The following is a 15707-nucleotide window of genomic DNA, read 5'->3' on the forward strand; positions in this document are numbered from 1 at the left end:
AGTGTGTGTATGTTGTGTGTGCGTATGTGCGAGTGTGTGTGCGTCGACCGTTCGTGTTCGCCAGGAATCACACTTGTTGACAGCGACGCGGGTGAACGCGGGTGAAACGGAGCGACTCGCACACAAGGATCACAAGGATCATAAGGGGGAGGGGGGGAGGGAGGAAGAACGCAAGGGAGAGATGTGGAAGTGATCGTCGTCGTCGTCATCGTCGTCGTCGAGAAAATCCAACTTTCGCGCGCCAACGCCAACTGTGGCAGGCAAAGCGGGATTTGTGACGGGAGAAGTGACTCGAGATCGCGAGCGGGGGAAGAGATCGCGGCGACCGAGCGCGATCGAGAGTAACGTGACGCGTGTGACGCGTGGTGTGAGAAAACGTGTACAAGTGTGCGCGATCTTCTTTTAGCGAAGACTCGCGGGGATCTTTGGAGGACGACGTCGTTAAGAGTGGCGGATTCGCGCAAAAGGAAGAGGAGCACAGGTGGAGAATTCCGATCGATCGCGATCGAGAGCGGGAAAGCGTGACTTCGGACGCCGGTCGTTACACGGGGGAAACTTGTATCTCGGCTTCCATCGGATAGAAAGCTCAAGATATACCGAAGAGATCGCGCGAATGTTACCCTCGGACGGAGAACATGCGGAAGTGTCGATCGGCGCGGTGAATCGTCAAGGAGCGTCTCGCGAGCCATCCCGGATCGAATCGACATTCATCTCCGGCTACCGATCGGATGAATGGAGCAGTAGTCAAGTGTTATCACACGGCGAGTACGAGAGCGGCCACGAGGAGCATCGATCGTAGATCATCGTGGATCCAGCTACGTCGGAATAACATCGAGGCGAAAGTGTTGGACTTTGAAAGTTTGAACGAGCGTCACACGAATCGTCCTGGTACACGATCTTTGCAGTAAACGAGGTCGGTAGATCGGCTACCGATCTCTCTCTCTCTCTCTCTCTCTCTCCCTCTCTGTCTGTCTCTCTTGGGACGGAGACACTCTTGAAGAAGAGAACGCGGCGAGACGCGGCGGGTATCCCCACGGCGACGCGTTTAGGCGCCAATGACGTCACCGTGCGAGTGAGACCGCCGCCGGGGGAATTCGCGGTCGGAGTTTCTCGCCGCGCGCGCGGCACGTTTTACGCGTCCCCGACACGGCGAGACGCGAGACGCGAGGCGACACGGCGCGACGCTCTCGGCAGTCAGCAGTGCCGCGAACGCCGGCGATGGTAGCAGCGGTGGTGATGGTAGTGGTGACCGCGCGGTAGTAGCAGTGTCGGTGGTGTACGCTTGGCCGTGCGAGTGGTTTATTCCTTCTCCTCGCGTCGTCGTCGTCGTCGTCATCGTCGTCGTCGTTGCAGTGCCGTGCCGTGCCGTGCCTCGCGGTGGGGGTAAGGATACCCCCGTGAAATCCGCGGTGCGCGGGTGACCGATTATACTTTTCCTACTAACGTATGTCGCTCGTCGTCGGCGGGCAATGACTAACCGCGCGCGGCCGATTACGTTAACGAGAGATATCATATCCGAGGACTCGTAGCTGCCGATTCGGAGCTATCACTCGTTGCCCGTTATCATCGTCAGCGCCGGTCGGACGGGATTTGCATAGCAAACAGATTGACGCGCTCGTAGTAAGTGGATAACGAGAAATCGCGCACCGTATATAGCGCGAGAGATCGTTGGGCGCGCTTCGTAAGTGTGTGAATATTGCTCAGCGCGTGCGTGCGAGCGAGCGTGCGTGCGTGCGTGCGTGCGTGCGTGCGTACGAATGGTATCGGCAGGAGGGAGAGAGGAAAAGAGAGAAGGAGAGAGAGAGATAGAGGATACGACGGACGAGGCAAGTGCGGAGCTTAAAATAGAAGAGTGACTTCGGCTTAAGTACGTGGCGGGAGGACGGAGCGAGTAAAACACACGAATCGGAGAAGAGAAGGGTGGATGTTGTGCTCACTTTTTCCCCACCTCCACGTTTCTGTGATACGTTCGAATTCTACGTTTCTCCGTGAGTGAAAGAGGAAACAACGAGAGAGGACGACGAGAATATATATACATATATATATATACAAATATCTCGCGATGGAGTGCGTATTTCTGTGATAATTCCTATAGTGCGTATTGTAGTGGTGGAACGCAAGAAAAGGGTGATCCCGTGTCTCACCGCGCGCGCGAGATTCTTTTTCTCTTTTCCCGCCCGGTGTGGTTGGAAAAAAAGAGAAAAAAAACAGGAGAGAGAGGATCCAAGTCGATCTTCGGCGCGGCAGAGAGATCGCGCCTCCAGCAAGCCGAGCGCTCGCCCATCAGGAAAGGAGGCGTCGGCTCGCTCTCTGTCCCACGCGATGGATCGTGACTCGCGTTCGTATTCCTGCGGAGGCTGCGAGAGGACCGCCGCCGAGGGCCGAGCTATGCCGATGGAGTAACAAGTGAGCGGCGAAGCGGCGTTGCCATGACGACAGGTGAACCATGAGTCTCTCTCTCTCTCTCCCCCCTCCCTCCCCGTAGTTTTCTCTCTCTCTCTCTCTCCTTCTCTCTCTTTCTCGTTCCAGAGTCACTCCTCGCACGGCATGTTTGTTGTCCCTCTTTTCCTCTGACCCCGTATACTCGCGAGATATGATGCGACAACAGTGCCTCTGTCTTTCTCTTTCTCTCTCTCCCCCTTGTTCTCTCGTGCATTGTGACCATGCTCTCCGATCTCGATCCTCCTCTCCTGGTTCGTCATTCCACTCTCTCTCTCTCTCTCTCTCTATCGCTTCTCTTTCTCCCTCTCGACGCTCACTATTTCGTTCTCCTTTTTCGGTCGCTCCCTTCCTTCTCTGCGGTCTCATCGCCTCGATGCATCGACGTGTTTTCGTGATACTCGGAAAGCTGAGTGATCATGAAGGAGAAACGGGAGAACGGGAGAAAAGATTGGATTCTTTCTCGACCAGTTTCGTTCACATTGTGAACGGTGTTACGATCGCGTTGTAAAAATTTACGAGGGATACTGCGGTCGTTACGTCAAGCCCTCCTCCGTGTCAGCATTTCGCTGGCTCCTCTATTCGCTTTCCCCTCTTCTTTTTACAAACCGGACCGCGTGCGAGCATCGCGTATATACGATCATAGTAATTTCGGCCTTCAATCGTGCGTGCGCGCGCAATACGTATCCTGCGACATTCATGTACACGGTCCATACGATGACTTGACGTTACCCGAAAGGCTTTTTTTGTCACGCTGTCATGTTTTCCGATATAAAGAGAGGGAGATACACAGATAATGACAGCAATCGTTTAACATTATCGCTGACTAACGTTTCTATCCTTGAAAGTAAATACAACGCGGTCTTAGTCTTTATATACTTGCAACCGCGCTTTATTTTTAACTCGCTAAACTGACACGTGAGAAATGGATATTGCACGTCTCTGTATGAAACAAAATTTTTATATAAAATCTAACAATAGCATTATAAATGAATTCACGAAGAGGAATGAAAATTGTTAACGATTGTTTTTTTTCCCTAGATTCCCAACAGATTTTTTGACGAAATTAGTAGGAAAATTCAAACTAATTGCAACCGGAGCGCTTAATCGAAAAGAAGTAATTTTCGAAACACCCGTTAGATCGTGAAGAATCAGCACGCAAATTAAAGCCGTAAATAACCGGCAAGTTATAATTAATCGTTGGTCGGTATTTCTCCAGTATCGCTGGTCGACCACCTCTGGTCAAACAAGTACATGTGAACTTCAAGAGAGATAGTCTGCACGACAAAGTTGCGGAGCGGGTAGATGGCGGGAGAACAATTTTTGAACTGCACACACGACAGAGATAATAAGCTTCTCCCCCTCTTTCTCTTCGCTTCTTCTCGTTTTGCTCCTCCGAATAATCCTTCTTTATGGGGATTTCTCTCATAAACATATTAGCTTAATTTATTTAAATGCATAGCGGACAGTTATAAAACGAATTTTACCACGAATTTTAAACTGAAACCAAAGTAATTATTTTCTCTCTTCTATTCACGTATTTGTACTAAATGTAAAAAATGTAATTCGATTATTATAAATAAAATTTTTTACCTTATACAAAAAAAATCCATTATTCACCAAGCTGTGCTTCGATCGTTTTTATCTAATTCTTACTTATCGAAAAATATCGCGAAGCAATTTTTTTTCACAAATATTTGTCGTGCGAGTGTTACATCTAGATGCGTAAATACTGAAGCTACGTAAAGTATTGAAAGAAAATTATTGAGTACTTTCTAATAGCCAAGCATCGATGAGCATGCTTCTTCAAGTAATCGCTCCGCACGCGCTCACGCACGCGCTCACGCACGCACTCACGCACGCACGCACGCCACGTCCGTTGGATGACGCCGTTTTAGCATGCTTAACGCGTAGGCCACGCGATATTCCAAGTACGCTGGGCTATTTTCATGCTACGCCAAGAAGACACGGAGAGCGAGCGAGTGTGAGGCGCGTCTCTCCTACAGCGGCGACGCGACGACGAAACGACAGCGACGGCTACGGCCAAGCCGTATAAAGCCGGAATCGGCCGGACTGCGAGTGGGATCGTCGGAATTTCTCTCGATTTGTTGTCTATTCGTGGAAAGGACTCTCCCGGGCCCGGAGAGTTGCAAGAGCCCCGAGAGATTCAGACTCTACAGCGCGAGGTGCCTCCATTCGCGGATATTTCTATCGGCGAACGGTAATTCGAATGTTATGCAAACTTCATTCTCGAATCATTCGGGCTTTGGGCGAGCAGTGCGATTCATATTAGAACAGTCAGCGCTTAAAATAAATCTCTGAGATAGCTGTTCATCTAACGGTAAGAGATATTGTCTTAATTTCGAGAAACCAGGGAACGTTCCTTGTCTGCGAAGAGTACTTGTATAATGAAAACGGAACAGAATGAGACTCGAGGATGAGTAGTCGCTATAATGCTTCGCGTTTCTTTGAAACAAGCATAAACACGCGATGAACTTGGCGGCTGTTTTGTGTGTAAACAATAGCACGCGAAGATGATAGTACAAGTTCGTGAAACAAGTTAAAGAAACGTGAAATGAGGGAGAATTATATTCTGTAAACACACGTATTCTCTTACGTTTTAAAATAATCGGCAAGTGACGCGCTATAAATGTTAATTTTTCATAAAAAGTGTCATTTATATATTTTCTCGGGAGTCTGATCGATTGGAAAGTCACGTAATTGCAGAAGCACATGGAAAGGGTCAATTTAAAACCTAAAGGTTTTAAACCTTGGGTTTTGCTAAAGTATCTAAAAATTTAGCTAGTTATATATACAGGTCTGAAAAATAATTTTGTTAGACCAATAAAATAATTGTGTATGTGTAACAATTGCGTGGCGCACAAGTTGATTGCAAGAATGTCAACATCTTTTGCAACATTTTTGTCCATTATACTTGACCTGCACAATTATTTTAATAACCCAACACAATTATTTTTAGATACGTACTTAGCCAAACTTTGAAACGCTTTAGTAAAATTGTTCTATTCCGTGAACTTAAAATGCATTATAAAAATTAACAAATTATCAAAAAATTGAAACTTTTCGAAACTTTTTGTCTACATAATTTTTTCTAATTACAAATATGAAAAGTGATGACGAATATAGTAGCAATTCGTCATATATGTAACGCGCAATGTAAACACGATTACGATCACAAAAGTTTTAATTACAAGAGTATCGATTAGATAACTTCTCTGTTATCAGCTCGCTATGCTTCCCCTTTCAGATAGCTTATAGAGAATACAGTAACTCGAATGTAAGCGGAATTCTTCTGGTTTACTAGGAATTTCTAACTTTATACAAGAATATGGAGATGTTAAGCGTTGGATCATTCATCAGCTGACGGGAATCTCCGCTGATTCGTGTGGAATCTCGCACTAAGCGTAAATCTGTCAAAGGAATTCGATCTGTCGCGATATCAAGCACGTATTTATGCGGAAGAGATCAGCTGTTGACGATTAACGCACCATTCGTGGAATTGCTTTTCGTCATCATTTAATTTCTCTTTTTGCTTAGTTTCTTGTGAAATTGCGATGCAAATAACGACGCCAATTGCGAAAAATACAAAAATACTCTATGAAACGATGCAAGACGTTCAATCTGTGAACGTGTTGCGTGTAAAAAAATGCGATAGACAATTTTTTTATCAATATTTAATCGTCCATTCCTTGTTTTTATCAATGCAAATTAACTTTATTCTCTAACTGCTTATACCTTTTTCTAATTCTAAAAACGAGGAAAAGATCAATTAAACTGCGTTGAAAGTTAATCTACGTTGGTAGACATTAATAATAAATCTATTGTGAATTTTATTTCCAATTACTAGAAATATGTCAACGCTTTTATACACACACACACACACACACACACACACATATATATATGTATGTACATAAACTCTCGCTTAAATCAAGCTGTATATGATTATTGGATGTGCAATCAATGTCAGTGATCATTGGCTTTTCCAAAATGGAATTACGAGATCAAATGGAAAACTCATGTTTCGCGGCGCAAACATTCACGGGTTAAAATATCTCGCGAAAGGAGGCGGTCACACGTGATACAATGGAATTTACTTTACGCTATCTAAATTTACTTTAACTGTCCGTGCACCCCCATCGTATATCCACCGAACTTCGTTACGCTCGCTCGGCGATACTATAAACCCGTTACGGTCTTGTAATAAGCTTAAAAGGATTGTACGACACTCACCCATTCACGCTGGACGTATTGCTCAGGTTTTAATTGCCACCACATGATTTCTCGAACTTGGCTCCTTCATTGAACGGTACGAATGGCGATAATTTACCTGCACATATTATTATTCTTATTATTATTATTGTTGTTATTGTTGTTGTTGTTGTTGTTGTTGTTGTTGTTGTTGTTGTTGTATACACGCTGCTTTATGAGTTACGATAACGGAATATGACGGATGACTTTCTACAAAATTAAGAAAAAGAGAAATCGATTTTATCTTTAATGATTTTATCTTACGGAATTAATCTTCGAAATCAGTTTTTGACGACAGTCGAATACTGTATATTAATTTATATTTAATCACGTCTACTAGCAGTAAGATTTAAATCACTCATCAATTTTTCAAGCTAAACGAAAATTCCAAGAGCTTTGACGTACGGTAAATTGATGGCGGGCATTGATGATCAGAGAGATACAGTTATACTATATCACGTTCCACATCGATCGTGACACGAAGATCAGCAATTGAGGCTACCACGATTAATTGTAGACAGGCTTATCATGTTCTTTCAACTAGCATTAATAACCGTTTCTCGCACGTTTGTTTTCGCGGGAAGGAAGCCACGAGAGACACATGTACGAGTATGTAGCGTCACTCGCGTGAAAACCGGAAGAATTACGTTATTTATTCGTAAGGTAAATACTCGTCCTAATTTTTAGGAATATTCACGGTATAATACGCGTTAAATTCCGATCTCACACGGACCGTCGATTGATGATCTTCGTAAAATTTGCAATTCAAAGAGATACGTAATATTTGTTGTAACGAGGCGACGCTCAAATACGAAGAATTCGCTATTATATAGATTTATGCGCCATGCGTCATAAACCCACACGAAAGCCTATTGGCGATAACGGCACTTGTCAGTGATAGAATCTAATTAAACGAATCGGAAGGTAAATATGAAGTCATATTGTTTGCACGACTGACAGCGATACTCGAATGACTCAATTGTTGGGTCATTTTCAATTAAAATCTAGAGTATTGCGAGCATATCTATTTTGTGCCATTCTTTAGTGTTGAATTATATCAGATTCTTATCGATTACACGAAGCTGTGACGATCAAGATAACACGTGCATGTTAGATGATGTAATGACAGAGAATGAAGAGGGCGAGATTAAAATCTCGATCGTTGATTCGCTTTCCCTCGCATTACTCGCAAAATACATAATCGAGTGAAAGCTTAACCCTACATTACTCGCATGACTTTTTTTTAACGTAATTATTCCCGCAGGATTTCTGACACTTGACATATATTTATTTCAATGTTCATTGTTCTCTTTAATGATTTACATTAATGATTAAATAAATATTGATAATATTTTATACTTTTTATATAAAAATAAATGCAAACAAAATTGTTCAAACATGTGATAAAAGCAATATAATTATGTGAATAAATAGCATTCATTCGCGTTTAACGAATTTATTTAAAGTGGGCAATCTCTATGGTGTAATCATTTCATAACAGAACAAGAAAAATACTTCACGCGAGTAATGAAGTGTTAATGATATTCCACAGAAATTAAGATTACACGAGCGTTACACGATGTTTCTAATATCGGAAGTACCGAGCGAGTCATTATTGACCACTCTGTTTTTTCTTTTATAAATAGTTTCTATTTTTTAGGTTAATTGCGTTTCTTGTGTGTAAAAGATAAGATTCCACAATTTTTTGACTTTTCAAGAATTATGTCCTTTACTACTGACGAAATATTTCACTTTTTATCACATTCTATATCTTTACGGTAATTTATTCTTTTTGATAAAATTGAGATAAAAGATCGACGGTAGAATAAAATTTAAAAAATTGTGGAGAACGAGAGAGAAAAAAAGAGTACCTATACGTGCTGCGTGCGTGCGTGCGTGCGTGCGTGCGTGCATGCGAATGCATATCCGCGAAGGAAGAAAAACATTCGTATCATCAGTTCAGTCTCGAAGAGAGAGTCTCCTTTCTTTGGGTGGCATCAAGGGGAGGGTGGGGCAAAGGAGGGATTCCGTGGATAGGCGGCCGTGAACGTCCTAGGGCACGTAGACGCACGGCGGGGTGCGTGACCCAATCACCCGTTCACCGGCAGCGAGCGAGCGGAGCAGCGTGGATTCGTGCCGAGTCTCTCTCCGTCGGCGCGGCGCGGTGCGGCGCGAGGTGGGGGGAGTATCGCGCAGAGTGCGGAGTACGGTAGCGCGCGCGCGCGCAGAGTGTCGAGCGGAATCCCCGAGCGCGTGAGCGAGCGAGCGAGATCGCTCCGTTGGGGCGTGTGTGCGGCTGTGTGCGTCAGTAGTGACCGTGCGAAGGCCGACGGTAGGGGAGAGTTGTGCTCCGTCAGACGCAAGCAAGCGGCTGATGGCCGCGGGAAGGGAGAGGCAGGGAATGCCTCTTCCTTCGTCAGACGCGCGCGGCGCGGCGCGGTGCGGTGCGGCGTGGCGCGGCGCGGAGCGGCGACGCGGCGACGGCGGCGGTGGCTCGGGTTGCGCGCGTGACTCACTTGCACATCGCGGGAATCTCCCGTTTCCTCGCCGATGGCAGCACCGTACGACCCTCGAGAGGCCACCGCGTGCATTGCATACGACGAGTATACAGTCAGACGAAAGAGAGGCGGCGGCGGCGACGGCAGCAGCGGCCACCGCATGATCGGAGAGTTCATCCGGTGCAACGACGCGCGCTTAGCCGCCACACAGATCCGCTACACGATACACCAGTGTTTCCCAACCTCGCTTCCGCAGCGACAGACTTTTGATGTGATCTAATTTCCACAGAAGGATCACAACGCATTGCGCAATAACGATCGTTAATTCGATTATAATTCCAACACTTCAGGTGGAAACGAGATAGATCGACGAGGTAGAATTAATTGAAAGCAAAATAGCAATGCGTGTTAATCATTAGAGTTTTACAAAAACCTCTGATGTGATCTAATTTCTATAGAGATATCTCGTAACATGTGACAATAATAATCGAGGATGATTGTAATAGTTTAGGTGAAAACGAGATAGTCTAATTGAAAGCAGATTGGCAATGCGTGTTAACGAATTAAAACTTGATAGATCACTGAAATTTCTTGCACATTTTTTTATCACCTCCAAGTTTTTCTCAATATTGCTTCCGTAGCGACATACTTCTGATGTAATCTAATTTCCATAGGAAGATCTCTCTCGCAATGCGATGATAATAATTTCCAACACTTTACATGGAAAAGAGGTAGTTTAATTTTTTTTTTTTTTTTTTTAATCATAATCTGCAAGTATCTTGATTATATCATTTTAAAGTTGTAAAATATTACAGCCTGTACACTGAATGTATTTCAATGTGAAAGAAGAGATTGATTTACAAACAGTTCACATAAGAGAAATACTGCGCATCACTGATTTGATTTACGCAAAATGCTGCATTGAGTGGACGTTAATTGGACGACATATTTCGTCCATCTGGCACACGCACAATCTGGCAATAAAACCATGATAAATAAATATGCTGTTTGCGTACGTTAAAATACTACTAACAAACAGTTAAAATTATCGACGGTGCATTGAATGACTATGCCGAAACAACACACTGTCCATGCTATAAAAAGAAATATTCTACCGTTATCGATTATCGCATCAGTTAAATTAAACTTCACCTCGTACCAGCAGAAAAGAATCGGACAGCTATCGTAGCTTAAGGAAAATTAATGAACGAGCGGGGAACTGACCCGAGGTCTGACTCAGAATCAACAAGATACCTCGAGGTTTCAGCGCGTTCGTTTCTCTTACGTATTGAGAAATTCTCACTAGAGCTCGTCACGTTAAATATTCAAAAACTCGCGGCATTACCAAAATTATCTCGCTTCTTCCTCGAGGCGAGGAATTGCGAAGTGAAAGATTGGCGATCTCTCGCCGGCGAAAGTCGTGAAACGATGCAGCCGGTTTCCGCAATCCAGTGTTTGATAACGCTTTCGAGACCACTGATTCACGTACGACGGAATTTCGAGCATTCGCTGAGTTCGTATACAGGTGCGGACAAGTTGTCGTCGTAGTTGTATAATAACATGAGAATGGCGCAATTGCCATTCAAGCCTGATTTCTCGTTTATCAATTGAGCCAGATAAGAACGAGCTACACGGGCTTCTTATGTTTTGCGCGATAATTAATCGATTAGTCGTGGTCGCGTTTTCCTGCTCAACTACGCACTATGCATGATTGATAAGTGTTATGTACGCGTCAAGTCTAGCATGATTTGAATCGCGTGTTTAAAAAAAAAACTGATACAATAATAGAAACAAAGTGTCAATAGAAAAATCATTGAAATCTAACAGAAAATCTTTGACTTGATACTGTAAAAAACTATAAGTACCACGTTTCTTACTCACTAAAAGAATCGACTAAATTACTATAAAAATAAAGAAAGACTTTGAGAAAAACTAAATATTCCATCAGCATAAAGGACATAATTGTTGAAAAGTAAAAGTTTCAGAATTCTACATTTTAAGAAATTAATATTAATTTTAAAAAAATAGAAACAGCTGATAATGACCGTTTGATATTTTTTATGTTAAACACTCAATTTAATTAAGACAAAATGCGAAAACTTTTATTAGGAATTTCAAGACAGACTAATCGCAAATTTTTGATGTAGCAGTTAATGTTGTCAGGATTCGATGACGTGTGATTTATCACTTTTTGCAATTGTATCGAGTCGAAAGATAAATTTGTGAACATTTCAAACGACAGAGCACTAATTGAGAATCAGACGTAAATAAGTGCGAAAATTGAGGCATGACGGGATTAAGCCGCGGTCAGTTGAACGAGCGTTTAACGTGTCTGACGCGTCCGGCATAAAACGATTAACGAATTGTCAGGTCCATACAGCGTGCGGTGGCATGATGTACGTTGTACGACGTGTGGCAGACTGAACGAACTATTCATAGGTTGCAATTGGTCGTTTGTACGAGTTTACGCTTCGCCTCTTCGAACTCTCGCTCAGGATTAAGCCAATATAGGAAACAATATCTACGACTTGCATTCTTACCACATCCACTTACTTAATTTGCCCTCCTATTTTTTATTTAACAATTTAAACTTTAAAGAAAAAAAAAAGATTGAAATAATTTTTATTAAAAAAAAAAATACCCTATACATTGTTTTAATTAAAACTTATATACGATTACTGAAACTTGTATGCAATTTTCATTACAATATAATCACAGTAATTTTATGCAGATTTTGAAAAAGGTTACATTTGAAAAAGGTGCTTATAAAAACTTGCCCATTGGATAACCTTAGTGGATGAGAGAAATTGAGAAACTCATGCTTCATTTTTCTCAAATACGATCGTGAATCGTATAAATTTGCCTTATGTTTGCATCCTTAGTTTGGCCAAACATGGCGACATACAACGAGAGTTATCTTCGCGCGCGCACGCCCGCCGTTGCATCGTAAAGAGAGGGAGGGACCCGAGGTCAGGGAGCGAGCTATCAAGATAGAGGGCAAACAATAATAACACTAATACATCAATAAAGTATTCCCGAGACTCGCGTAGCTTAGCTTTCTATATCGGGGCTTATACTCGAATTGGGGAAAACGACGTGGGCGAAATCGCTAAACTCGGCGACCGAAAGTCCGAAAATAAAACTTTACGGCGAGAGTCCGCAACTAACTTTACGTGCACAATTGTACAATACATCGAAAATCTCACGTCTTCTCTGACGCGGCGACGATCGATCTAAAATAAAATGGTTGAGACAATTTTATTTTCAGTTAATTCCCCTTTACATCCAAGAATTTTATTTTCGGAACTTTATCGGTATATGATTGACGATCTTTCGCTAGATGTGTGACATTTTGTAATAAAATTAAAAAGCGGATTTATTGGAGACAAAAATAATTCTCGCATAAAACGGCATTGTGATTTTCCTCGAGATTTTGTAGTGCTTGTGAAATGAACGTAATTCTAGATGACAAATAATAATGTCAATGCAAGATAAGGTCACATCGATTTTTATTCTTTTATATCCACAATCATAAATTGAAATCTTATGATTGTATTTAAAAAATGATTGTATTTTTTTCAGAGTCTCTGAAAGCTGTAATACATTTTTTTCTATTTTTTTCTTTTTTATATAGAAGCTCATCTCTGGTACATTTTCGTTTCTTATTATCGAATTTTTATTGCCTTCCGAAGCAAATTAGGAAATAATTTATTTTAATTCGTGGTTTTAATTTCTCTAATATCCACAAAAAATTATCAAGCAATAACAGAATACAGTTATTTCGCTTTAGTTTCTCACGGAATTAAACGCGTCCAAGCGAATTGGAGCGGTTTATTCGTAGAGAAATAACTGCGGCGGTATTTTATACTGCCGAGTATAGTCGACCAAAATCTGCATCTACGTTCGCTCGAAATGCAAACAAAACGTATCGTGACCCATTTTCGTCGCTCTGCGGACTTCGCGAGTGCATGCGTATTTATTGCGCTGCCACACGCGTTTGCGAAGTATGTATATTCGTTACGAGGTAGCTTACGTGAGTATATGCACGTGCGATGCCCGAATAACTTCAATAACAAGCTGTAATTTGAGGCAAATATTTGAGGGGCCGTTAATTGAATAATCTGAAACTCCCGGGCGATACATCCCCGATGATAATCCCTTCTCTGTTTATCTTTTTTCAACTCATCGATGTTATATCTGCCTCGATTCGGAACACGCGATGCAATTAAAACACAAAGGAAGAATAGCATCTAACACACTCGTCGATAATTAATTTTAGTATTATTATATTGTGTGCTCAATTTGGATAAATTCTCCAACTTTTAATCTCCTTACGAATTATAATGCAGCTATTTGTAAGCTACGTTGTTAAATTCATAATTTATTATATAATGTGAGTGATTATTTCTATATAAAAAATGTTCCTCATAGTCGTTAATTTAACTAAAACTAAAGTTTAACAAATTAACTCAAGAGAATGTATTAAATTTGACTAACATTCAGTTTATTATTTACCAAGTGCATACGTTAATATAGAAATTATTATTTACTTTGAGAATAATCGTAGGAATGGATTGATTTTGCCACATGGAAGTTAAAAACGACAATATATTATTTTATTATTTAATTCAAGGAATTGAGTGCTATTGCTCCTTTAATATTTAACAATGTTAAAATCTCTACCGTTTGAATATTTCAACATGATATTATACACATATCGTCATTATGTACACTACTATTATAGAGACACCTTCCTCTTTAAAATCAAATAATAGTATAGTGTACATGTACATACACTATTACGACACATGGACGCTTTATGTAAATTTACGATAGCGCGCAAATATCACCGGCGATGCGATGATTCAGTTTCCTCGTGCACCAACTCTTAGATCGGTCCGCAATACATAAAACATCCTGTGTGATAATAACGCGTAGATACCGCGCGTTCGAGAATGTTGGATTGAGCGAATAAGAATGACTTTGACAGTAAAGAGCGCGCCATCTCGTCACTTCATTCATTTCTGCAGCCGGGGAAGAGCTAATGAAATCCACCTAAGTGTCTTGCGTCACAACGCGTATCCTCCCACGACATGTCTGCTCATAAAGGAGTGTTTTTATTCACGGATCGACACATTGTGCTTGCGTCGTAAACTTTGCAGCCACAACTGCAATTAACGCGATTCATCTTCGACCGTTTTCGCCAATCAGACGAGCAATTTATTTTCGCGTTTCTATATAAATGCAGATTAACTTTAAATCGCACATCAATCAATTTAATTTATTTTCTCTTCTTTTAGTTCTAAAAAGATTAAGTAATAAATTGAACTGAGATTAAAGTTAATCTGCGTGTAGAGTTAATCTACATTGGTAGATTTTAGATTGAATAAATAAGACATCGATATTACGATGAGATACTATACAACGATAGAATTATATTAAATTAATGTTTCATCTAAAATCTCTATTGAGATCGATAAAAATACGAAGCTGAAGAGTGAACTGCACTTTTGTGAAACTTCGCTCGTTGTCTAACCTTGTAAGGTCACTTAAATGACGAATTATGATATATCGCGCGATACTTTCGATGTCTTTTGCGAGAATCAAAAACTTTCATGGTGATTTCCTGGTATTCCTTCTCCGAGAGGAGGAAATCACCGCTGCCAAATGGGCCGTTGATGTAAGTCTGGCGGTGATTCTCCGCGAGAAATGCCTCCGTTGGCGTACGAGATTGGCTCGTGTTCTGCCAGCTCCTCACGCTTCTTTTTTTGTCCTTCTCTGTCTCTCTCTTTTCTCTCTTCCCCTCTCCCTCTACTTTATTTGCGCATATAAATAGCGCGGTCCAAAATTACCGGGTACTTCGGTGAACGGTGCCGCGAAAGTGGAGTCCAAGAAAAGGCCGGCGATTTCTGCTAGTTATAAAAATATACGCAAGAACGACGTGGACGCTCGGTTGGCGACGCGCATTCTTCAACGAGGGATACGATGAGAGCAACTATGCAAATGAAAAACGCAGAAAAATATAGAGTTATTTATGAATCTTACTTAAGTCTTTACTACCGAACTGATGTCAAATATTATGCAAAAACTTATAGTGACTATACATATAAAAGGAGAGAAAACTTTTTTTTTTTTCAGTGAGGAGTAAATAGGAATGAATTATTTGATGTTTTAAGACGCGATAAATTTTTCTCAAAATATTATAACTAAATAAAATATATTAAATTCTTTGTGAAATTGTTCTTTTGATATAAATCTAATTTCGCATGACTATTGAATATTTTTATTTTAGTATCGATCGATATGTAAATTGTATTCATAAAGTAAAATTCAATTGTTTCTCTAAACGCTAATACCGATTGCCAAAACGTAATAAAATTTAATTTCTTATAATCAATGATTGTGTTCAATGACGATGGCAATAAAATTTTTGGAAATTGTAGATTTCAAGTGCTTGCATATATTTATAACTCGATGGGTTAATCAAAAAATTAAAAC

At 41.4% G+C, this 15707-nt stretch overlaps 1 protein-coding gene across 1 annotated transcript in view; it reads left to right on the forward strand.

The window, feature by feature from the left end:
• Nucleotides 1-209: 209 nt before the first annotated feature.
• Nucleotides 210-15707, forward strand: part of LOC108746089 — a 26491-nt gene continuing 10993 nt past the window's right edge. Inside the window, exon 1 of the mRNA XM_018482626.1 lies at nt 210-2439. Within this exon, the coding sequence (XP_018338128.1) occupies nt 2430-2439 (10 nt within the window). The 5' untranslated portion in view covers nt 210-2429. The remainder of the gene's footprint in view (nt 2440-15707) is intronic.

This window comes from Trachymyrmex septentrionalis, unplaced genomic scaffold (genome assembly GCF_001594115.1).
Source record: "Trachymyrmex septentrionalis isolate Tsep2-gDNA-1 unplaced genomic scaffold, Tsep1.0 scaffold16, whole genome shotgun sequence".
In the NCBI taxonomy this organism is placed as follows: Eukaryota; Metazoa; Arthropoda; class Insecta; order Hymenoptera; family Formicidae; genus Trachymyrmex; species Trachymyrmex septentrionalis.